At 45.1% G+C, this 25,576-nt stretch overlaps 1 protein-coding gene across 1 annotated transcript in view; it reads right to left on the bottom strand.

The window, feature by feature from the left end:
* Positions 1-1,169: 1,169 nt before the first annotated feature.
* The window catches only part of C1QTNF3 (C1q and TNF related 3), an 86,656-nt gene continuing 62,249 nt past the window's right edge, over positions 1,170-25,576 (bottom strand). Inside the window, exons 5-6 of the mRNA XM_073543991.1 lie at positions 20,170-20,269; positions 1,170-1,465 (exon numbers count right to left, since the gene is read on the bottom strand). Coding sequence (XP_073400092.1) covers positions 1,306-1,465; positions 20,170-20,269 — 260 coding nt within the window. The 3' untranslated portion in view covers positions 1,170-1,305. The remainder of the gene's footprint in view (positions 1,466-20,169; positions 20,270-25,576) is intronic.

Below are 25,576 nucleotides of genomic sequence, written 5' to 3' on the forward strand. Positions count from 1 at the left end.
TCCCACATCATCCCGTCAGCCTGGGGTCAGAACCAAAGCGCTGAGTGGAAGGGTCCTAACTTCCATATCGGGGATCCCTTTAAGAGGGGCCTGGTGTCAGAACCAGAGCACTGAGTGGAATTGCCCTGACTTCCATACCAATGATCCCTTTAAGAGACCCTTGGGTCAGAACCACAGTGCTGAGTGGAACGGTCCTAATCTCCATACCAGGGATCCCTTTAAGAGAGGCCTGGGGTCAAACCAAAGTGCTGGATGGATTTGCCCTGACTTCCATACCAATGATCCCTTTAAGAGGGAAGATGTGCCTATGGATGGAGGATGTGTGATGGGTATATGGGCAGGGAGGGGGGGATTCATTTCTGTCATGTGCTCTCTGCTCCTTTCTGGGGGGCAGACAATGGCTGGGAGCTTATGTTCCCGGGGATGCTAGATTTCTACCACCATGTCAGTGACTGCTCAGGTGTTGTGGAGAGGGAAAACTGTTGCTCATAGCAACCAATCACAGCTCAGCTTGTTTTAAACAGCTCTGGTGAAATGAAAGATGCTTTGTGATTGGTTGGTGATACACACATACACATACATACACACATACATTCAATTTTATATATATAGATGGTATCTGCATCTCAAGAATATGGATAATGTTGAAATTGTTATGATGTGTCATGGCAGCCACGTCATTTCTGGTTATTAGTGATACGCCATTGCCTCTAACTCCTATTTTCCACATGTAAATGCAGAACTTGACTTCCTGTGGCCCCAACGCAAATTTGTAACAGGACAATGAACCATTGCCATTTATAATACAGATGCCTTCCTATGTGTCATTGACTCTCTAAAGTACCACTACCTGGGTGCTACCGCTGTCTCTGGGCCCCCCATCATTGCCGCCATACCTGTCTACATTCAGGAGGCTTCCAGTAAAAAGGAGACCTACCGGATACTGGAAGGAGAGGACAAATTTCTTAGGTGCTGCAGAAGCCTCCCTGAAGGTTTTTCCATGACGCTGATCCCCAGCCTAAATTTTGGGTAAAGAGAAACTGGGATTGTGGAAGGTGCATGTGCATGGGATTACAGAAAAAAATAGCAATTATTTAAAAAAAAATTGGCAAGTATGCCGCGGGTGGCACCGGGAATGTAAGAGTAGGATAAAGTATAGGAAACTTGAATATTTTTATTAAAAAATTCATTTTATTTTTGCATTTTTATTGGTTTGAGAGCCTTTCAATTCTTATTCTACTTCCTTTTCATAAATTTGTAGATAACTCGCCGAACAAAGAGAAGAACCAGCACAATCCAATTTCATTATTTGGTTTCGAAGAGCAGGAACCCGCAGAAGGTGCAGTAACGTTGATGATCTCCGTGGAGGGCGCCCGTTCCCATCCTCAGCCACACCTCGTCGTCTTTGACCAGTTTTAGCACCGCGCTGTTTCCCGACGTGTCTTGCTTCCCCTTTGATTCATAACTGGAATTTAACAAAAAAGTTCATTACTAGCAACATATATCTGTAAAAAAAAATCTGCTTCCAATTTTTTAGACCTTGGTTGGAGGAAAGGGAATCTATTTGCCTACGTACTGAATGTCAGCCTTTATTTTTACCATGGCGGCTGTTAAAAAAAAAAAGCAAAAAATAACAAGGAAATGCATATAAATTGTAGAAGCGCATTGTTAAAAGGTCACATAGGAAATGTGTGCAGAATATTGTATCTAGATGTGATGGATCCTAATATATATCTCAGTTCAGATACATGAATATATCGCTTCCCGTGAATTATAATACTCAATACAATGACGTGGAAAAAGAAAAAAAAACACAAACTGAGAAAGAATTTACTGGAAAATGGAATATTTTTTCACTGTAAACAGTGTTAAAAAAAAAAAGTAAAAATATTAATAATAATATAGTAATAAATTGTCAGAAACATCAGATTCATGGCGCTCTGACTCTGCACCCCCAACGATCTGCCAAATAAAGGGACGTTTGCATTTTGACCCCTCTTTAACCCCACCACTTGCCACGACCAAAAGTATCACTATGGCTAGGTTCACATTTGCGTTCAGGAGGGCTGCCTACTTCCTCCCTGAAGCATTTTCGTGTGGTTGTCACACACGTCGAATCGCCGCATTCGGACACATCCGCATATAGCGCATGTCCCTGCGTACCCAATGTTAGAGATAGGTACGCAGGGAAACGCAGGATGCATACAGAAGTAGGCGGAGCTTCACAGAGGAAGAAAGGGGAATGCAGGCTGCCATCCGCAGCCCTCCTGAATGCAAATCTGAACCTAGCCTATCTAGCAAACAACGCTGGGGACCCTGCACTTGGACTACTAATCTGATATTATTAAAAAAAAAATCAATTTGTGATTCATTTTAAAAATAAGAATTGGAGACCATAACAGGAATACTGATTAAAAAAAAAAAAAAAAAAAAAAACCTTCTCGGACAAATATTTTACAAAAATTAATGTATTTTTGCTTTTGGATTGCAAATTGCAAACTTTGGCTTTTAGACTCCATCAGTGAGCTTGTCCTAAAGGCTCATTCAAACATCAGTATTTGGTCAGTATTTTTTAATCAGAGTTTGTATGCCAAAACCAGGAGTAGCATTCAAAAAAACTACAGCTGAAAGATTTAGGCTGAGTTCACACGTGGCGTTTTAACCGCGCGATTTTGCCGCGAAAACGCGAAAAATAAGCATCCCATGCATTCCTATGGGATTCCGCAATGCTGTACTAATGCTGCGGTTTTTACCGCGGCGAGACGTCGCGATCCCGCGAGAACTGACGTCATCGCGGGCATTTTCGCAAAGGATTACTGGGAACGGATGCGCGGGACGTCGGAGGGTGAGAATAACACCCTTTTTTATTTTTTTTTTACATTCTATCTTTTACTATTGATGCCGCATAGGCGGCCTCAGTAGTAAAAAGTTGGTCACACTTGTCAAACACTATGTTTGACAAGTGTGACCAACCTGTCAATCAGTTCTCCAAGTGATGCTACAGATCACTTGGAGAACGCTAGCATTTTGCAAGCTAAATACGCTTGCAAAATGCTAGTTTTTCCGCAGGAAAATCGCGGGAATTTAAAATGCGATTTTCCCGCGGACTGGAATTCCGGAATTCTCACTGTAATTTCCGCGAGAGTTCCGGTACGTGTGCACTTAGCCTTACACTCTTCCTTGTATTTTGGAGACACGTTTAGTTTTGGCATTATAATTGTGAGGCTGGAGACTCACTAGAGAGAAATACGGACGAGTGCTATGCGAGAAAATAATCGGTTGTATTATATGTGTGAGTGAAATCGCAGCATGCTGCGATTGTACGCGTATATCGGCCAAGACTCGCCAATGCAAGTCTATGGGTACGAGAAAAAAAATCGCACACCACACAGACCATCCGTGTGACTTGCGAGAAATACGCACCGGTGTCCTTTGAAAAGCCGGCAATTCATGTGCGGTGTACAGTAAAATCACAGGTTAGAATAGAATAAATAGAATACATATATAGACATAGAATAAGTATATATATATATTTATATATGTCAGTGACACACATATATATATATATTTATCTTTATATTGCGTAGAGATGTAGATAGCAAAATAGCCGTTAATTCATTTGTCGACTTCTGTAAAATGACTGTAGGAGCCGACAGGATAGAAGACATGGCTTACATACAGTAAATCCATGCAGAATAGTTAGATATATAGATGTCCGTGACCAATACAGTTAGTAGTGTGTGTGTGTGTGCACATTAGGGGACATGTATGTATTTAATTAAAGAATCTTTTCAGGGGAAAAAATGGCGTGGGCTCCCGCACAATTTTCCAAGCCAGAGAGGGAAAATCAGTGACTGGGGGCAGATATTATTAGCCTAGGAAGGGACCATGGTTATTGAGCCCCCCTGGCTAAAAACATCTGCCCCCGGCCAGGGCAGTCGCATCTTAGCACCGCTCTGGTTGTAAAACTGTATATATCGCCACACAGGTATTGTATATTGCTGTTTTTTTTATTTTAATTTTATTACAGGAGAACGAGGGCGTCACATGGATTAGCTGAATAATAAAGATGGCAAACTATGTTTACTGTTTTATTTAATTAAAAGACTTTATTCTGGCTGTATCTTTATTTAACCCTATACCAACTATAAGATTAGTAATGGATAGGTGTCTTATTGACACCTCTCCATTTCTAAGTCTGGCTTAGAAATACAAAGGTGACATCAACACCCCAACTATTACCCCATATGCCACCTGCTATAGGGCAGTGGGAAGAGAGAGGCTAAGTGCCGGAATTGGCGCATATTAGAGATGCGCCCTTTCTGGGGTGGCTGGGGGCAGATGTTTGTAGCCGGGGGGGAGAATAACCATGGTCCCTTCCTAAGCTATTAATATCTGCCCCCAGTCACTGTCTTTCCCTCTCTGGCTTGGAAAATTGTGTGGGAGCCCACGCCATCCCCCCCAATTATTTAATTGAATGCATACATGTCCCCTAATGTGCACACACACACACTACTAACTGTATTGTCACAGACATCTATATATATAACTATTCTTCATGGATTTACTGTATGTAAACCATGTCTTCTATCCTGTCTACTTCTGCAGTGATTTTACCGAAGCCAACATATGAATTACTGGCTATTCTTCTATTTCTCTATGAAATCTAAAGACACATATAGATGTGTCTCACTGACATATATACAGTATATATATATATATATATATATATATATATATATATATATAATATAATAATAAATTTTATTTCTATAGCGCCGACATATTCCGCAGCACTTTACATTTCAGAGGGGATTTGTACAGACAATAGACATTACAGCATAACAATAATCACATACAGTAGATTATAACAAAATACCAAGAGGAATGAGGGCCCTGCTCGCAAGCTTACAGTCTATGAGGGAAAAAGGGAGACACGAAAGGTGGGTGGTAACAGTTGCCCTGATTGTTTGGACCAGCCATAATGTTAAGTGTGTAACAGTACAGACACAGAGGGCTGATGGATGCATAAAGCATGTGGGAACATGATGCGGGGAACCTGGTTATGGTAAAACTTTTGGCTGTGCCACACAGGGATAGATTAGGTTAATGTGTTGAGGCGATAGGCCAGTCTGAATAAATGCGTTTTCAGGGCACGCTTAAAATTGTGGGGATTGGGGACTAATCGTATTGACCTGGGAAGTGCATTCCAAAGAATTGGCGCAGCACGTGTAAAGTCTTGGAGACGGGAGTGGGAGGTTCTGACTATTGAGGATGCTAACCTCAGGTCATCAGCAGAACGGAGGGTGCGGGTAAGGTGGTATACTGAAACAAGGGAGGAGATGTAAGGTGGTGCTGAGCTATGGAGGGCTTTGTGGGTGAGGGCAATAAGTTTGTACTGGATTCTGGAGTGGATGGGTAGCCAGTGTAATGACTGGCACAAGGTAGAGGCATCGGTGTAACGATTGGTGAGGAATATGATCCTGGCTGCAGCATTCAAGACAGATTGGGGAGGGGAGAGTTTGGTAAGAGGGAGACCGATTAGAAGAGAGTTACAATAGTCGAGACGAGAGTGAATAAGAGAAACAGTAAGAGTTTTTGCAGAGTCAAAAGTAAGAAAAGGTCGGATTCTAGAAATGTTTTTGAGGTGCAGATGACAAGAGCGAGCCAGTGATTGAATGTGGGGGGCAAAGGAAAGCTCGGAATCAAGTATGACCCCAAGACAGCGGGTCTGTTGCTGGGGAGTAATAGTGGAACCATATAGTGGAACCATATACACACACACCTATTCTAAGTGTATATATCTATTCTATTATAACCTATTCTATACTGTACGCGGAAGATCTCTTCTCACAGACCAGCCGTGAGACAAGGAAATAAGGGAGTCTGGGGTCAGATACCAGGTGAGCTTGTGAAGGGAAAAGAGTCAGTCAAAAGAATGGTCAAAAGGCACGGTCCGAGGTCAGGCAACAAAGATCTAAATAGCTGAACAGAACAGAAGGTAACTGGAAAGAGTCACTGTAAACAACGTTTCTGTTTGTTTCCACTCTGACACCTATAATCCTTCACTTTCTGATAACCCCACTAATCCCTACACCAAGCAAGGAACTGTTCATCTCTTTCAATCCTTCCAATCCATCTTGCCTCTTCCTCAGATCTGTTCCTCAACATACAATCCTCTGTCTCCAAACACAGACAGCCCCTCATGCCCTCTTCTGCTCCCACCTGCTAACACTCTCTGCTCCTCCTCACTGCCGGCGATATCTCTCCAAATCCTGGTCCTCCTCACCAAATTCCCACAGTCATTTCTACCTCCCATCCACGCCCAATCACAACTTTCCGTAACCACTCCAACCTTATACACATTCGCCTGGCCCCAGCCTCCCCAGTCCCACTAACAGGAGCTCTGTCTGCAACAAACTTTCCTTCATTCATGATCTTTTTATTACTAACAAACTTTCCTTCCTCGCCATCACCGAAACCTGGCTCACCTTCTCTGACACAGCCTCTCCTGCTGCACTCTCGTATGGTGGATTCCACCTTTCCCACACCCCCCGCCCTAGCAGTAAGCATGGTGGAGGAGTTGGTTTTCTCCTGTCAGATAACTGCTCCTTCACCCCAATCCCACTGCCACCCTCTGTTACCCTCCCTTCCTTTGAGGTGCACTCTGTGCGCACCTACTCCCCCTCCAACCTCCAACTAGCTGTCATATACCGCCCTCCAGGGCCAGCCACCACCTTCTTTGACCACTTCACCACCTCGCTACTTCATTTCCTTTCCACTGATATCCCCACTATCATCTTGGGCGACTTCAACATCCCCATTGACACTTCCCTCTCAGCTGCCACTAAACTTCTATCTCTGACTTCCTCCTTCGGCCTCACTCAATGGTCTTCTGCAGCCACTCACAAAGATGGCCACACACTAGACCTCATCTTCACCCGCCTCTGCTCCCTATCTAGCCTCTCTAACTCACCTCTTCCTCTCTCTGACTATTTACATTCTCTTCCCTCTCCTCCTCAGGTCCACCTCAAAATCTTGCACACCTTCGCAGAAATCTTCAACACCCCGATCTATACTCACTGTCTGAATCCCTCCTCCCTCTTATAGACATAAGTTCCCTACACAATGCAGATGCCGCTGCCGCTCTATGTAACACCACAATAGCTGTAGCTTTGGAATCAGTTGCAGCTCTCAAACATAACAAAGATCGCAAAATCAACAGACAGCACTGGCACACCAGTCTGACGAAAGAACTGAGGCAGGCTTCCAAGGCCACACTCGCTGCAGCAAAACAAACCTACTTCTCATCTCTCACATCCTCCCTGTCTCACAACCCTAAACAGTTATTCAACACCTTCAATTCTCTCCTCCGCCCCCCAGCACTTCCTCCCTCTCCACTCATCTCAGCTGAAGACTTTGCCTCATTTTTCAAGGAGAAGATTGATAACATCAGAGACAGTTTTGGTCAGCAACCCCCAGTGCCCTTCCGCCTACCTGCCCTCCCCTCCTCCAAAACTAACTTCTCCACCATTACAGGAGATTGACTCTCCACTCTACTCTCAAGATCACATCTCACTACCTGTGCACTTGACCCGATCCCATCCCACTTCATCCCAAACCTCAGCACAGTCTTCATCCCAACCCTAACCCATCTCTTCAACCTATCACTAACAACTGGTGTTTTCCCCTCAAGCTTTAAACATGCCTCAATCACACCTATCCTCAAAAAGCCCTCTCTTGACCCATCCTCTGTATCTAGCTATCGCCCTATATCACTTCTTCCCTATGCCTCAAAACTACTGGAACAACACGTCCATCTTGAACTGTCCTCCCACCTCTCTTCTTGCTCCCCCCTTGACCACTTGCAATCCGGCTTCCGGCCACACCACTCCACTGAAACTGCCCTAACTAAGGTCACCAATGACCTACTAGCTGCCAAGGCCAAGCGACAATACTCTATCCTCCTCCTCCTGGACTTGTCCTCTGCCTTTGACACAGTGGACCATTTCCTATTACTACAGACCCTCATCTCTTGGTATCGCAGATTTGGCCCTATCTTGGATTGCGTCATACCTAAAAGACCGGACATTCAGCATCTCCCACTCGCACACCACTTCCTCACCGCGCCCCCTATCCGTCGGAGTCCCGCAAGGTTCAGTCCTAGGGCCCCTGCCATTTACACCTTCGACCTCGGACAGCTCATAGAATCTCATGGCTTTCAGTATCACCTCTATGCTATGACACACAGATCTACATCTCTGGACCAGATATCACCTCCCTACTAAACAGAATTCCTCAATGTCTGTCTGCTATTTCATCCTTCTTCTCCGCTAGATTTCTAAAACTTAATATGGACAAAACAGAATTAATCATCTTTCGCCCATCTCACGTGACCCCCCCCCAAAAGACCTATCCATTAAAGTAAACGGCTGCCCACTCTCTCCAGTCCCACAAGCTCGCTGCCTCGGGGTTATCCTCGGCACTGATCTCTCTTTCAAACCACATATCCAAGCCCTTTCCACTTCCTGCCGACTTCAACTCAAAAATATTTCATGAATCTGTACATTCCTCAACCAAGAATCTGCAAAAACCCTAGTCCATGCCCTCATCATCTCCCGCCTTGACTACTGCAACCTCCTGCTCTGTGGCCTCCCCTCTAACACTCTCGCACCCCTCCAATCTATTCTTAACTCTGCTGCCAGACTAATCCACCTGTCCTCCCGCTATTCCCCGGCCTCTCCCCTCTGTCAATCCCTGCACTGGCTTCCCATTACCCAAAGACTCCTGTTCAAAACCCTAACCATTACATACAAAGTCATCCACAACCTGAGTCCTCCATACATCTGTGACCTCGTCTCCCGGTACTTACCTGCACGAAACCTCCGATCCTCACAAGATCTCCTTCTGTACTCCCCTCTTATCTCCTCTTCCCACAATCGCATACAAGATTTCTCCCGTGCATCCCCTCTACTCTGGAACTCTCTACCACAACATATCAGACTCTCGCCTACCATGGAAACCTTCAAAAAGAACCTGAAGACCTACCTCTTCCGACAAGCCTACAACCTGCAGTAACCACCGGTCCACCAAACCGCTGCATGACCAGCTCTACCCTCGCCTACTGTATCCTCACCCATCCCTTTGTAGATTGTGAGCCCTCGCGGGCAGGGTCCTCTCTCATCCTGTACCAGTCATGACTTGTATTGTTTAATATTACTGTACTTGTATGTATTATGTATACCCCTCCTCACATGTAAAGCGCCATGGAATAAATGGCGCTATAATAATAAATAATAATAAATAATAATAATAATAAATAGCTGAACACAGAGTACAAGACACACCCACCACTGGGTAAAGCTACTGCATGAGTGGCAATGGTCTGACCATTATCAGCCAGCTAACTAGGTAGGTTATCACCCAGAACAGGTGACACCCGGAGAAAGCCTTGCAAGCCTAGCCAGATTGGGGAGCTGGACTGTCACTCACAATAATGACAACCTAGAATGCCCCTGATTCTATAGGGTAGCTGAGCTGTCACTCACTGCACTCCTAGAACACCATGAGTGGTTGAATTGGGACAGTAATACTAATGAAATTCTGATCAAAAATACTGAAGTGTGAATAAAGTCTAAATTTCATGGGAACACCGCAACAGAGAGAGGCCAGAAGATCGCGACATCTGGTTACCCGAACTCCTGCACTGGTTAAAACTGCTTTACCATCTTATTAAACATTGCAGGTTTTTTTCCTTGCTAGCAGTGCAAAAGTTATTCACTTCAGTTGATCTCCTGGAGCTCTCTAACCTGGATTGTCTTAGCTGTTTAGTGTTGGCCACTTGCCTCTGCTATCTAAACTCGCCACTGGCATGTGGGAATTGCTGGTGATCATTCTTACTGCCTGGTTAGAAATTTAAGGTAAAGTTTCTGTTTGAAGCAACCATTTGGAAAGTTGTTTAGGAGATAGCTGTTTGGCGTTTGTGTGTACATCCTCATTCTCTCCTATTTGGTTTTTCCTTCCTATATATTTCCTGTGTTCCACTCTGTTGTTTGGTGAGTGTATTTTGTATGATTGTAATTTTCATTTATCCCTATCCATCTTACCTTGTTTGTCTGGTTAGTGTAATCCTATACACTTCGGCCTCACACCTCCCTGTGTTAGGGCTGGTGGAACGCACCAAATAATATAATGATAGTAAGGTGCGTTCGCAGCCCGGGATCCACCATGCAGAGGTGGTAAACTGCTGCTTAGTAATGGCGGATGTATATAGCGGTAAACAAAAGGTCACACGCGGGTTAACGTCACCCGGTGTGAACAGGAGCGGACTCTGTTACGTTACAGAGCCGCAGTACTGCGAAACTTAAATGCCGGAGTCTGTAAGCACTCACAGAGCTCAGCAAGGGGGCGCTCAGAATGTGGTCACAGAACTTTGCCCTAAGGACACGGGGTCAGAGTCCCTTTAGACCTTCTGAGCACGTGGCGTCGCACCTGCCGACACCACTATAGACGCTGACCATGGAGGAGTGTCGAGCAGGTGCACCGTGGCGTGTAGAGCCACCGGTGGACACTGATTCTAGTCTCTGACTCTGCCTCTACCTACACCTAGACCTGGGCACTTGACAGGCTAGGCTGCACAACACATGCGTACCAAGGGTAGGGGTTTCCAATGAGTCATTCACCAGAGACATTCATACATGCATACAACACTCACTCTACATGGTCTAATCTTTGTCTATATTAGCGCATGGCTGAGTGGCCATGCGAACCTTTTATAGCCGCGTCCTTCCTGCTGGTCCAATCTGTGCTGGAGAAGGACCTGAGCATGTGACCTCCAATCTCCAATGAGAGATCGTCCCACGGGCATGCTCAGTGGACCGAAAGGAGGACTTAGTCCCTGGAGTAGCTCGCTGCTGACCAGCATGCGTTGCTATAGCTGGACCAGAGGTAGCAGCAGCAACCAAATACACAGAGCTGGTCTGAGCAGAGTGCCTGCATCAACGAGTCTGCTGAGCAGCCTCATCTGCGGCTGGAGAGGAATGGGAGACTGCCGAATGCAAGGCTCGTGATTCCTGCTGTGCAGTGACATGAACCTGACGGCTAACACCCTGGGTGGGATAGGAGGCAGAAAAAGGTTAATATAGGAGCATAACAAGGCACGTGAACCCAACATCTCCACCTTCAGGCGTAATCCGGGGGACAGGGATAGACTAGGGCGTCAATAGTCCAAGGGATTTGATAGGTGCCCACAATACCTAGTCACTCTGTGACAACACTAAAGGAGAGTTCAAAAAGGGAGTTCATTTTTTTCTTCTGAACTCCTCTCTACTGATTTATGATCACAGACCTTATCAAAGTTTTGCTGAACTTTGATGTGGTCATAACAAGCTGAATGGAGCTCAATCTTTATAAAAGTGTACGTGGTAGTAAAACTGACTTGTCGTCAAAATTGTGAAAATTGTGTGCCTATTGGTTTATTTTGAGTTGCCTGCAGAGAAGACAAATTAGAGATGAATGCCCATATGTGGTGAAAAATGAGTGCATGAAATAGGCAAGTGTTCTACAGAAACCTCTCAACCCATCATCATCAGCACCTTTCACCTCCCAATATGGTGGCGACACATCGAAAATGGCTCTAGACCACTAGAAATTTAACCATGAATGTTAACCGCTGAGCCTCCCTTTATAGATATACCACATGTTGCCATAACGTTATATGTCCGCGGTTATATCTTTTTAAATCAAAGATAAAGGAATCCTTTGGGTAAAGCTTCCATTTGGTGTGATCTTCTTAGAACACAAGGTTACTACTACATAACAAATCAGCACCTGCGGCAGGTAACGCGGAGCGCCGCACGAACAGAAGCAATGCCAGCTTTCCATGACTCGTATGAATGCATTCATCCTGTCCCATTGTGGGTTTCGGCTCAGTAAAACCTAACACCAATATTATATCTGGATCTCATATACTTTGCGGTAGGGGGTAAATAATCACACATTTTATATGGCGCAGCATTTAGTGCCCTCTGTGACAAGTCACTATGGCAGAGTCTTTCTACTGGAAAATTAAAGACCTCACATTAAATCCAGTCTGAGATGAAGAAATGTCAGCGGGAGACTCATCTGCAGCTCGATGGATCATTGATTGATCAACTAAAATGATAAATTAACCCATCACCTGTTGCAAATGAAACAACAGGTTTTTTAGAGCATATCACTTAAAGGGGTTGGACACCTAATTGCTCTGTTACTTTAGTTACTTTATGTGTTATTGCGTCTATTCCTTATCTGGGTTCTTTACTGAAAACCCACCTGCTGCCTAGGACATGGCATGTATTTAATGGGCAGTGGCAGTCTCTAGGTTTGCAGGATTGAGACAATGCTCTGTGAGCTAAACATCTTGGACTCCAGACTGATGCATCGTAATAAACTAGCAGAGGTCTGTGCAGCTGATTCTGATGTGTTTAGCTCACAGAGCATTGTCTAAACTGAGAGCAGGAATCATAGAATCATAGAATTTTAGAGTTGGAAGTGACCTTCAGAGTCATCGTGTCCAACCCCCTACTCAATGCAGGATTCACTAAACCATCCCAGATGTCTGTCCAGCCTCTGTTTGAAGACTTCCATTGACGGAGAACTCACCACCTCTCGTGGCAGCCTGTTCCACTCATTGATCACCCTCACTGTCAAAGAGTTTTTTCTAATATCTAATCTGTATCTTCTCCCTTTCGGTTTCATTCCATTGCTTCTTGTGTTTCCATGTGCAAATGAGAATAAGGATCATCCCACTACACTGTGACAGCCCTTCAGATATTTGTAGACAGATATTAAGTCTCCTTACAGCCTTTTCTTTTGCAGCTAAACGTTCCCAGATTCTGTCATCGTTCCTCGCAGGACATATGAGGGGTGTTTATTAATAATGTTGCAGATGTAATTTTAGTTTTTCTTGCCCAAATGTAGAATCTTTCATTTCACCCAGTTAAATACCATTCTATTAGTCGCTGCCCATTGTTCCAGCTTATCTAGATCCTTATGAATCTTTTCTGTCTTCTCTAGTGTTAGCTAACCCTCCTAGCTTTGCAAATTTGATTTGTTTAACCTTCATTTTCTTTATCTAGATCATTTATTAAAAAGCTTGAATAACACGGGTGTCATGACAGAGCCTTGTGGTACCCCACTTGAAACATTCTTCCAATTGGATGTGAAACCATTTATCACCACTCGAGTATGATCACTGAGCCAGTTATGAATCCACCTAACCATAGCCTTGTCAATCCCATACTTGGTCACTTTTTCAATAAGGATAGTATGAGATACAGTACTGTTATGAATGGGTCACCGAGGAGGAAAACAAGACCAAGCTAAGTCACACAAAACCAGAGAGGTTGGTAACTACGTGGATTGCAGACCCCTGATCCTAACCACACAAGTAACAGCAGCCGTGGAGCGTACCTACGATGATTCCAGATGCCTCGTCACAGCCGGAGGACTAAATAAGCCTAAAGCAGGAAAAGGGGAAATCTAAGCTGCCCCAGAGCAGACCCCAAAGGAATAGACAGCCCCCACACATGTATTGACGGTAAGACAAGATGAAAGCACAAACACAGGTAGCAAAATAGGCTGAGCAAATGATGGGGCCCACACTAACTAGAAAGGACAGGAAAGGAAAGATACTGTCTGCAATCATGCCAAAAAAACCTGCAAAAATGTCCAACACTTCTGATAGCAAAAAATACCCTGAAGTTACTAGACTTCTCCCACTATATCATCACTCTGGCATATTCTGAGAACAGAGCAAAAAGAGGCCAATCTAATAAGGGACAAAAAGCAAACTAGCACATACAATGACATAAGAGTGGAAATTCAGCACAGCCCCAGCCGGGGCTGGCTGACCACACAAAAAACTGAATAGACCAAACCAAATCAAATGAGAACATAAGCAGAGAACAACTTAGCTTGAGAAGGCAGGAACTGAGCTGGAAACTAAGACCTCAGGAGGCAGGAAAAAATCACCAGCATGGGAATAGGAAGTCGGCTGTCTTAAATCCATTCTGAAACTCCAGATGTCCAATCCTCTTCCTCATTATCAGGTGGCAGGTCTCTGTTAATTAGATCAGCTTCACTACCTCCTGCCACCACCAGAGGGAGCCCGGAAAGAGAACTCCCTTGCAAGCCTTACTTCATTACTGGCTATTTGCTCTAACTCTTGCCCTGCATTCCCTGAGCACAGCGTTATATTCCTCTTTAGGTATGTCTTTCCATTTAATATACATTTCTTTTTTCCTTTTTAACAAGTGATTAAGTTCTGTGTTCATCCATCCTGGTCTTGTTAAGCGCTTCCAATTCTTCTTTCTTTTTGGGATTGTTAGCGATTGTGCAGTGAGAATTTCATTTAATGAAATCTCTCATCCTTCTTGGACATTTCTGTGCTTTAGAACATCTGGCCATTGGACCTTTCCTACCTTGTTTCTGAGACCATTAAAATCTGGAGTGGTTAGTACTCGAATCGAGCAGGTTGGATGCTTGGATGGACTCAACTCGAGCAACAAGTATAATGGATGTCAATTGGAAACGCAAGCATTTTTTCAGAAGACCCTAATGGGAGAGCCGGAGGGCAGGAAATTTGCTGAAATTGATGGAAACAGCACTCAAAAGGAATGGGAACAGCATGGAGACGATGCCGGGATGCATCTCTGACTCCCAGATCGCTGCTGGCAACAATGTTGTCAGGGTATTACGCCAATTTTACGGACTGACGATAAAACATACAAAACCGAAGATAAAAATGGATTTTACAGTTATAAAAATTTAGGAAACATTATTTCCTGTATTCTGTTAAAATTGTTAGGTAGTAGGACTTCTAGGCAGGTAAAGCCTATGCACTAAGTGCAAGGGTTGCCAAAAATTAGGAGGGATTGCAATACACCCTGGAAGACAAAAATATTGAACCAGTTCCGAATAATGACCTCTATGAATTTGGACAGAGTGAAATATAATGACCCGCTAAAAATTTGGAGAGAGTGAAGTATAATGACCTTCTAAAAATGTACAGAGACTGATGCATTAATAATAACTTTCTCTAAATTTCGAGAGAGTGCCTTATATGACCCTCTAAAAATTTGGAAAGAATGACACATAATGACCCTCCAGACCTGCACCTCCAAGGTGTAGAGGGACAGTTCATTCCATATGTCCAGCTGGGATACAAAATAGCTGTACAGCACATAGTAATCATAGAGGATGCTTGTACAGTCGACAACCCACTCCTTCACCATCTTCCAAAACTTTTCCCCCCTTGTCAGACTACCCTGCGTATCAGGACATGGGTGCTGGAAGGGTCTAATGAAACAGTTCCAGACCCTTGATAGTGGTGCCCTGCCTCTGTTGGACTTGGTACTTGTCTACCTTGACTCTACTCTTTGGTTGCCCAAGAATCTATTTATGAGCAGCAAGCGTTTGAGTAGACGCAGACGTTGATTACGGCGTCATCACCACTCACCATCTTGGTTGATTCCTCAAAGTTTTGGAGAACCTTACAGATGTCAGACATATATGCCCAGTTGTCACTTATGTGCAGATGATGACCAGAATACCAATGAGGATGTTGTAGCTCGTATTCAACTACTGCCCTCCGATGTTCACAAAGCCTTGTCAATATACGTAATGTGGAGTTTCAGTGAGTTGTCATGTCTCACACCAATTGTTGAGCTGGCACGCTGCAGCTGTAGCTGACTTGCGGAGATGAGTGTACCTTCACAAGTAGATCAGGCAAATTTGAGTTTTCAGAAACCGCTGAACCACTAAGTTTATCACATGGGCCAGGCATGGTATATGGGCGAGCATGCCATGCTTTAGAGCTGACACCAGATTATGGTCATTATCACACATGATCATGCCTGGTGGTAGATTCAGAGGCGAGAGCCACAGACCAATCTGGTCTGTTAGACCTTTCAACAACTCTGCGGCGGTGTGCTATTTGTCACCTAAACAAATTAGTTTAAGTAGAGCCTGTTGCCGCTTCACCGAGGCAGTCCTGCAGTGCCTCCAGCTTGCAACTGATATAGATGACAAATTGGCATGGAGGAGGAAGGTTGCCGGAACAGGTGAAGGAGGTGCATGAAACCCTGATGGAACTCTGGCCCGCAGTCATCGGCATCTGTAGCGTGTGTGCTGTCTCAGGCTCCAACGTGGTTGCAGCCTCCACTAGGTACACCCAATTTGCAATCAGGGAAATGTAGCATCCCTGGCCACAAGCACTGGTTGGTAATTAAGTGGACTTCCCAGTAACTGTGTTGGTAAGGGCACAGGTGATGTTATGGGACACATGCTTGTGTAGGGCGGGAACGGCACACCAGGAGAAATAGCAGCGGCTGGGGACCAAGTACCATGGGGATGACCGCCATCATCAGGTTGCGGAAAGCCTCAGAGTCCACAAGCCTACATGGCAATATTTACAGGGAAAGCAGTATGGAAATGTACCCATTTAGTGTTTGGACCTGTGGGTGGTTGGCTAGGTATTTACGCTTGTGCTCCAAGACATGGGGTAGTGACAGCTAAACGCTGTGCTGGGACAAGGAATTGGACTTGGTTGCTGACGGTGCTTGCGAATGTGCAACGACAGAGGCATCCATACCTGCGTCATGGACAGGGGATCAGCAAGCACGTAGCAGAGGGAAAGAGGCAGTGGTGTCACCCAAGACACTGATTGTGGATCCAAGCGTTTGGAACACCAAGTCGGATGCTTGGATGACAGGTGCCTGAGCATGCTGCTGATCTTGGTAGGGCACATGTTGGAAATGGCAGTTTTTGAAAATGACAGTTTTTTCTGTAAAAACACGTCCGGCTGAGGAACAACTCTTCCTCTTCCTGACTATTGCGATGCTGCAGATTCCTCCCTCTCTGTGCTGCTGGCTCCACTCTGCATGAGACCTTTCCAGGTTGGGTCAGTGATTTCATCATCCACCACCTCATATTCCACATTTGCACTCTGGTCCTCCTGACTTGATGACTCAACAACATCACTTGTTGGTAACTGTTTCATCAGGTACCTCTTGAGACACTAATTGCCGTTTCCCACCATTGTCTTCCTCTGCCCATGACTGCTCAACTATTTTGGCATCACTACAAATATTTCTTCATGTCCCTCTTGAAAAGTGCAGGGTGAGAGGCCAGAATCAATAAATGTAAATTTAAAGAGCTACTCAGTGTCTGTGTGTGGGATCACTTGTCTCCTGGCACTCGCCAATGTGGGAGGAAGGAGGATCAGGTTGAGGATTTTGTGGTCCAGACTCTTAGCTAGTGAGACTGGACCATGTGGAAGACAGGGTGATCCTGGGAAACATACTGGAAGCATTATCTGCCATCCAACCGACCACCTGTTTGCACTGCTCTGGCTTCAAGAGTGGTGTCCCTTGCCCCTCTGCAATGTGGGACAGGAACGTATTTGTTGTGCTCCCGCAGCAGGCACAGTTTCACCTGGCCCACAGCCTCGACCTCTGCGTGCACCATCAGCAGCACATCCACTTCCCCGTCCCTTACATCACACCTCACTCATTTTAAAATATGCCTGCAAACTTTCAGTATTACTAAGGAAAAAATATTTTGCCCTGACAATGACTGTTGCTTTAACAGTGCATTAGCAGCGATATACAAGTCCTGCAAATCAATATTAAACCAGGCCTATATGCCTCTAATCTTAAACTTTCCCTCCACTGAATGCAGGTAACAGCGGTTTTACTACAGAAAGGAAAATATTTTACCTTGAAAAGGATTACTGTTTTATTACTGCAGGAGCGGTAGACAAGTACTGGAATAGCAATATTATTAAACCCCATTTCCCTTATCTAAACTTCACTTTATAACACTCTCCCTGAACTGCATCCTGAACACAGTATGCCGAGCATCGCATGACCGGCTCTTATATAAGACCCCATGATGCATTGCAACCAATCACAGCACTTACAGTAGCCAACATGTCTATGGCATTACCGTGCATGGCGGGCAACCCCATCATGTTCATAAGCTGTCTTACAGGCTCTAAACGTGGTGCGGGGACTCGAGCATGGCGCTCGAGCACTCGTGATACTTCATCGAGTACAGAGGAAGCCAGAGCACCCCGATTTTCGAATGAGTATCAGCAGTGGTAAGCACACTCACTCATCACTAGTCATGACCATTTAACATTTTACTGAAAGAACTTGCTTTGCCATACCAAGGACCATGTCTCATTAGATAACGATACTGAATAGAGACAACCTGAGTCATGGCCATGATGGCTTGGTTTTCTTTTGAAATAAGGCAGAGTGGTCAGAGAGTAACTCCTATATGCAGTGAGCTCCCCCTAGTGGTGGCTGTATAAATATGTATGTAGTGAGCTCCCCCTAGTGGTGGCTGTATAAATCTGTAGTTAGTGAGCTCTCTCTAGTGGTGGCTGTATAAATCTGTATGTAGTGAGCTCCCCCTAGTGGTGACTGTATAAATCTGTATGTAGTGTGCTACTCCTAGTGGTGGCTGTATAAATCTGTATGTAGTGAGCTCCCCCTAGTGGTGGCTGTATAAATCTGTTTGTAGTGAGCTCCCCCTAGTGGTGGCTGTATAAATATGTATGTAGTGTGCCCCCTAATTGTGGCTGCATTCATCTATATGCAGTGAGCTCCCCCTAGTGGTGACTGTATTCATCTATAAGTAGTAAGCTCCCCCTAGTGGTGGCTGTATAAATCTGCATATAATGAGCTCTCCCTAGTGGTGGATGTATAAATTTGTATGTAGTAAACTCCAACTAGTGGTGGCTATATTACTCTGTATGTAATGAGCTCCCTTACTGAAAGCTGTCTAAGCATGTAGTGAGCTCCCCCTAGTGGTAGCTGTATTAATGCATCTGTAGTGTGCTCCCTCCAGTGGTAGCTGAATATATCTTTACCTAGTGAGCTCCACCTAGTGGTGGATGCAGGTGGAATGAAAATTATCATTTAATTCAATGATATAAAACTGTCAGGATAAGTCATTAGACTATAGACGTAAAATAAATATAAAATTAATCAAACTACTTACAGATATATAAATATTAACTCAAAACCACCCTGGAATATAATAGACATTGCCATTACTTTGGTTCCTTCACTAGACCACATTTAGTCTCTAGACAATAATAAATACTTTTCTTTGGGAGAAATGTTGCCATCTTATCTGTGGGCCCCATTGTATTTTCACATCCACCATTAAGAGTACTGTTTTTGCTCCTTGCTCATGGCCTTAGCACAATCGGCAGTTTTAATGCCTCTTCGGGCTCTTGTGTAATTGGGGCATTACCCTTTTTATAACATTAGGATGGGGAATACCATGTCGGCAAATATCTACAGACCATATATTCTCTATGGGATCTAATATATTATTTTCTGTTCCTGTCTGCACCTTCAGAACGCCCATGGGATTGGATTTGTCTTGCAGGCGGCCGGTGCTTTGCGGGATTAGACAGCCGCTCGGCTTCTTGAGACACATTGATTGCTGCCTGTGAGTGTTTGTAATTGACATCTGTCCCCAACTTCTCTGCGCACTGGCGATAAGGCTCCGTAGAGAAAGTCCGTGCTGACTGTCTAGTAATATGAGCAAACACTACCGGAATGTTATAGGAAAACATAAAAATGGAGGGAGCTGCGCTGAATCCGCTCAGTCTCTTGGAAAAGAAGGACTGTAAGAAACGTAAAGTAACATTCTAGCTATAAACGCTCACCACTTATTCATTATATAGGATGGGACCCCCTAATTTAGAAAACTGGGGACCCATCATTCCCCACCATCAGGAGGAACATACCGAATGCCATTCCATACAAATCTATTGTCGCGCCATCCTGTAGATGGATCGCTACCTTTTGTGTCTTGGGTGCCGGATAAATGTTCCTGGTGTGAAACATTAAAGAAATATAGTTTTTGCTCTGACTTCATTCTGGCATTTTTCAGACATACCTAATTTTTAGGGGTTTTTTTCCATAGATAACGCCAGTTATATGCAACTGAGCTAAAAAAATCAGAATTACTCTGCAACAAAGAATGGCGCTTTCTACTGCGGTAAAAGTATACGCCTTGTGCAACGTCAGTGACCATCTCTCCAATGACTTTAGAGCAGTTGTAGTTGTTGAGGTGGACCCATTAATCGATGTCCGGGTCACTTACCTGAACATGCTGACTATGGTATTGCCATTATGCATAAGGTACACATAGACGTCCTCCACCTCTTCATGCTTCAACATGCTGAATGTAAAAAAGTATACACCTGAAAGAAAGGATCATGATTATGGTTAATATCTAAAGAAAATCAAAGCAAATCACAGTATATTCCATTATGGCCAGACAGTGATACAATGTTGCCTACATGGGCATGTAAAATCACAATCGGGCTCCTACATCAGTAAGGCCTGTTTCACACATCAGTTTTTCACCATCAGTCAAAATCCGCCAAAATTTGAAAATGGCGGATCCGCCATTTTTTCCCATTGAGATACATTAGTGGCGGATTTTGGCGGATGGTCGTCCGTTACGTCCGCTATTAGGCGGATCCGCCAAATTTCTGGTGGATTCTGTCTGAGGTGAACGGACTTTGCAACATTTTTTGGTGCCGACAAAATGGCAGGAGACGGCGGATACGCCGTCGTCTACCATGGGCTAGAATGGGTGCCTATGGGCGGCGGATCTGCCGGAATCCGCTATTTTGCGGAATCCGCCGGCGGAATCCGCTAAATCGCACTGAGCATGCTCAGAAAAAAAGATACTTTTCCAGACAGTCCAAAAACTATATAAGGAGGGCTAATTAATCATTGGACCCAGACATCCGGCACCAGCCAGACTGAAGACACAGAGCCAGCCAGCCAGCACCTGCCCAGCAGAAAGACCCCCAGCTGAGAAGAGAGAGACAGAGCCTGCCAGCCAGCCATAACCTGCCATAACCTGCCCAGCTGCAAGACCCCTGGAGCAAGAGGCCTGCCAGCACCTGCCCAGCACCAAGCCAGGACGGAGAGGCCTGCTACCAAGCCACCAAAGCCTGCAATTGTGTGAGTATTAAACTATTTGTGTGGGGCATGTCTGTGTGTGTCTGTGGCTTGCCTGTCTGTGTGTGTGTGTGGCCTGTGTGTTTGTGTGTGTGTGTGGTCTGCCTTCCTGCATGTATGTTCGTGGCCTCTCAGTGTTGTGTGGGTGTGTATTTTTATTATGCTTTTTTTTCATACTTTAATTGTTTTTCTGTTGCATGTGTACTGAATTTTATTTTCATAATACTGTCATTTTATTTGCATATTTGCAATTGTGCTGTGATTGTGTTGTGTATTGTATGTGGTGTTGTATGTGGTGTTTCTGTAGTCTATCACTGTTTTTTTATTTTTCATTTATTGTGGTATTTAAAATAAAGAGCAGAGAACCTCCTACTTGTGAAAAAAAAAACTGTTTATAAAAACTGTCCGTAGTATTATTTTAAAACCGGGTAAAATTAAGTATGGGTATATGTGCAAAAAAGGTACATTAAGTGTAGGTTTTTGGTATACAAGTGTGGTTATACTCTCAAGTGAGAGATTGGAATTTACACATGCAAACACTTGGGTATACTCTCAGTGAGAGTTACAGGGAATTACACACATCCAATCAGTGTGGTTACTCTCAGTGAGAGATTTTCAGGGACTTTACACACATGCAAACACTTGGGTATACTATCAGTGAGAGTTTCAGGGAATTACACACATTAATACCAATGAAGATTTTTTTTTATGCTATTAAAATTCTCTTTATACTTGCTGATCCGTTCAGGAAGAACCCAACAGGCCGCAGCATACTCGCCAGGCCGCAGCAGAGCCACCAGAGCCACATAGGAAAACCTTCAGGTTTCCCAGTAAGTATAAAGGCCTGAAAGCTTTTGTTATCCTTTGTATAGTAGCTTAACAAGTGTCTTTATACTTGCAGATCCGTTCAGGAAGGACCCGCCAGCCACACCGCAGCAGACCCGCAAGCCAGGCCGCAGCAATGTCTTCTTCTGAGAGAGAGCTCCCCCCTCACATCATCAGCGAACTGAGGTAAATAATTTTTTTTTTTTTTTACTCTTATTTTACTTTTTTGGTTTTTTTTAACCCTATATGCATGTATTATGTTTTCACAGGAAGCTGAATCTGAGGAGCTTCCAGGAAGAGACATGCAGGGTGGAGAAATGCAAGGAGGGGGCGCCCAGAGTGTAAGTTTAGCATATACAAAAACTCACATATACATACATAATGCTACACCCAACACAAACATTCATGACATCACACACAATAACTACATATCCATCCAACCCCAAAATTTATTTATTTATTTTTTTACAGTCTTCAGAATCCGGTGCCCGCACTAGAGCGACTCCCAGGACATCCCAGCGTCGTCAAGGTGATGCCTCTGGTGGTTGGCGAACGGTAAGTAACCCTTTATTTGGGTGATTGATTAATGAACCTCATGTGTTTGAATGTAATCATTTTTTTTTTTGTTTATTTTTTTCTTCACAGGTTTCACAGCGTGCTCCCCACAGACCTGTGGAAGATTCTCTCATCATTGATGTGGATGCCCTCATTCAGGTTGTCCAACCACGGGAGCCGCTGTGGAACATGGCAAACCGCTTACATGCCGACCAACCAACCACCCGACGGCTATGGGATGAGGTGTTCGGAGGTTGTTGAGAACTGGGAGGAGCTCGATGCGAGGGCCAGGGATTTTGTGCGTAAGTATTCCAATTTCAATAACTTATATTACAGCATGTGAAGTGTTGAATACTAACAAATGTATTTTTTTCCTTCACAGGTGACAGGGTTATCATACGGTGGCGGTCGCTCAGGGATCGCTTCAAGAGGGACTTCAACAAGGAGATGCAGGCCCCGAGTGGATCGAGAGGACGCAGGAGCACCCCGTATAAACATTACAGAGCCCTGTCGTTCCTCCGGTCGACGATGGTGAGCAGAAGGTAAATATTCCACACACCATGTCTGTAGTACAAATGTTTACATGTTTAACCTATTTTTTTTCAGCAGTGTTAAATGAAATATCAATATACTAGCTGAAGAGCCCGGCGCTGCCCAGGCATAGTAACTAACTGTGGTTAGTTATAGCAAATTATAATTATCCTCCATCCCATAGTCCCGTGCCCATATACCCATCATACATATCCTCCATCCCATAGTCGAGTGCCCATATACCCATCACACATCCTTCATCTCATAGTCCCGCGCCCATATACCCATCATACATATCCTCCATCCCATAGTCCAATGCCCATATACCCATCACACATCCTTCATCCCATAGTCCAGTGCCCATATACCCGTCATACACATCCTCCATCCCATAGTCGAGTGCCCATATACCCATCACACATCCTCCATCCCATAGTCCCGTGCCCATATACATATCCGCCATCCCATAGTCCCGTGCCCATATACCCATCATACATATCCTCCATCCCATAGTCCGGTGCCCATATACTCATCACACATCCTCCATTCCATAGTCAACCATTATGACATCATAATGAGCGGCGGCAGGGCTTGCAACCTTTGATGACATCAGCGTCGCCATGGCAACCATTGTGACATCATAATGAGGGGCGGGGCTTGATACGCACACACTGCTTCCCCAGTATGCAAATGGGGGCATTGTGACATCACAATGAGGGGCGGGGCTTGACGCGCACACACTTTATCCCCAGTATGTAGTTAGGGGCAAAATTGTTTGGTGAATTGGAACGCGCGGGGTTTAAATTTTGCCTCACAACATAGCTTAGGACGCTCTCGGGGTCCAGACGTGTGACTGTGCCAAATTTTGTGGCTGTAGCTGCGACGGTGCGGATGCCTATCCCGGACATACAAACATACACACACACACACACACACATACATACACACTTTGAGCTTTATATATTAGATTAATATATTTTTTTTTTCTCTTTTTTTTAGCACCGTCTGCAGCACTCAGGAGCCTGCTTCTGAGTTGCCTCCCTCTGGAGGGATCCCTTCGGAGACTGCCACCGGTGACCACATCGAGTTATCCGACCCCTCTCTACCTTCCCTCTTGTCTCGTCCCTCTATCCCCTCCACCAGCACTGGAGCAGCAGGGCAGACTTCATCACATGAAGCTGCTGGTGACGATTTACAGTACCCTTTGCCCCACCCCTCTGACACTGCCGCAACATCTTGACCAACTTTTGGTTCTGGACGGCAGCGTCTGAGAGGTCTGGAAAGGATGACCTTGTCTGACTGTTTGAGTCTGAACTCATCCGTCCAGAATGCTTTCCACGTTTATGGTCAGCAGTTAGCTTCTGGGTTGAACATGATAAATCAAAGTATCATGGAACTCAGAAGCTACATGGAACGGATGAATGCAGAGTCAAACCAGACGCCGAGACACATTTTTTTTCATTCAGTTGTCCGGCAAATGGAAGGTTTAAATACTCACCAGCAGATGCATGTGATGCAAGCCTGTCACAATGCTCTAGTTGCTGCAATGTCCGAAGCATTCCATCACCTCATTCCATCATCCATCCTCCCTCTGTCCATCCTTCCCCCGTCCATCCTTCCACCACCATCCATCCGCCTACCACCATCCATCCTCCTGCTCCTTCTTCTTTCTCTAGTTCCCCATTCCATTCTTCCCAGTACCTTACTTCTGGGTCGCCCTCACCACCCAGGGCTGCGGGGTACTCGGTACCGGGCCTGGTGTCAGGGGGATGATGTGTCACAGCAGCGGTGACCCGGTCCGTGGCCCTGGGCGCCCAAATCAATGGCAGTGTTTGTTTGTGTAGTTTTATTGGAATAGTTTATGACGCCACCTGTGGTGTTCGGCAAGTGAGATGTTAGTCCGACGCTGCATGCAGATCCTCTGGGGCTGGTGGTGTGTTGCAGCCTAGATGGTGTAGTTCCCCACAGGCGAAGCTGTAGCCCCAGGGCAGTGTATGTGTAATGGATGAGGAGAGGCGCAGGCGGTGTGGTAGTTGGTACCCAGATGTAGCGGTGCTGAGTCTGTTGGCCAAGAATGAATGGAGGACACCAGGGCTTGCAGTTCCAACGCTTTACTCAGTCTTTAGTGCACACAGGTGCCTGCCTCCGGGTCAGAGACTCAGTCAACCTCCAGGCAAGATGGAAGGCTCCTCTCCAACACTCCGCCAACATGTACCTTCCTGAACGTCTCCTCTATAGCACCTTTAAGTGTGAAGATCTCCAAACTCTAAGTTACGCTGGAGTTCCTCCTGACAGATGTTCCTGTGTTCTCTACTTGTACGGCAGACAGCTGTAGCCTGCTTCGGGGACTCCCTTCTCCTGAGTCCCGGCTCCCTATACAGATGCTGTTGTGCCCCAAGTCTTGGATGGGAATAGTGCATTTACAGCCAACTACTCCACCGGTGTCTGCTGCAGAACCATAAGTGGACTGTCCATACTACCTCGGGGACCGGGCCCCGGCCTTGCGCTGAGAACCTATAGGCAGGGTTCCTCTTCCAACCCACGTCCTCTCTGTTCTCTCTAATCCGCCTTCGTTCCGTACTTGTCTCTCTTTCTTATGGAAATTTGGGTTACAGTTCTACGTC

This window comes from Dendrobates tinctorius, unplaced genomic scaffold (genome assembly GCF_039654945.1).
Source record: "Dendrobates tinctorius isolate UK_male_01 unplaced genomic scaffold, ASM3965494v1 ptg000135l, whole genome shotgun sequence".
In the NCBI taxonomy this organism is placed as follows: domain Eukaryota; kingdom Metazoa; phylum Chordata; class Amphibia; order Anura; family Dendrobatidae; genus Dendrobates; species Dendrobates tinctorius.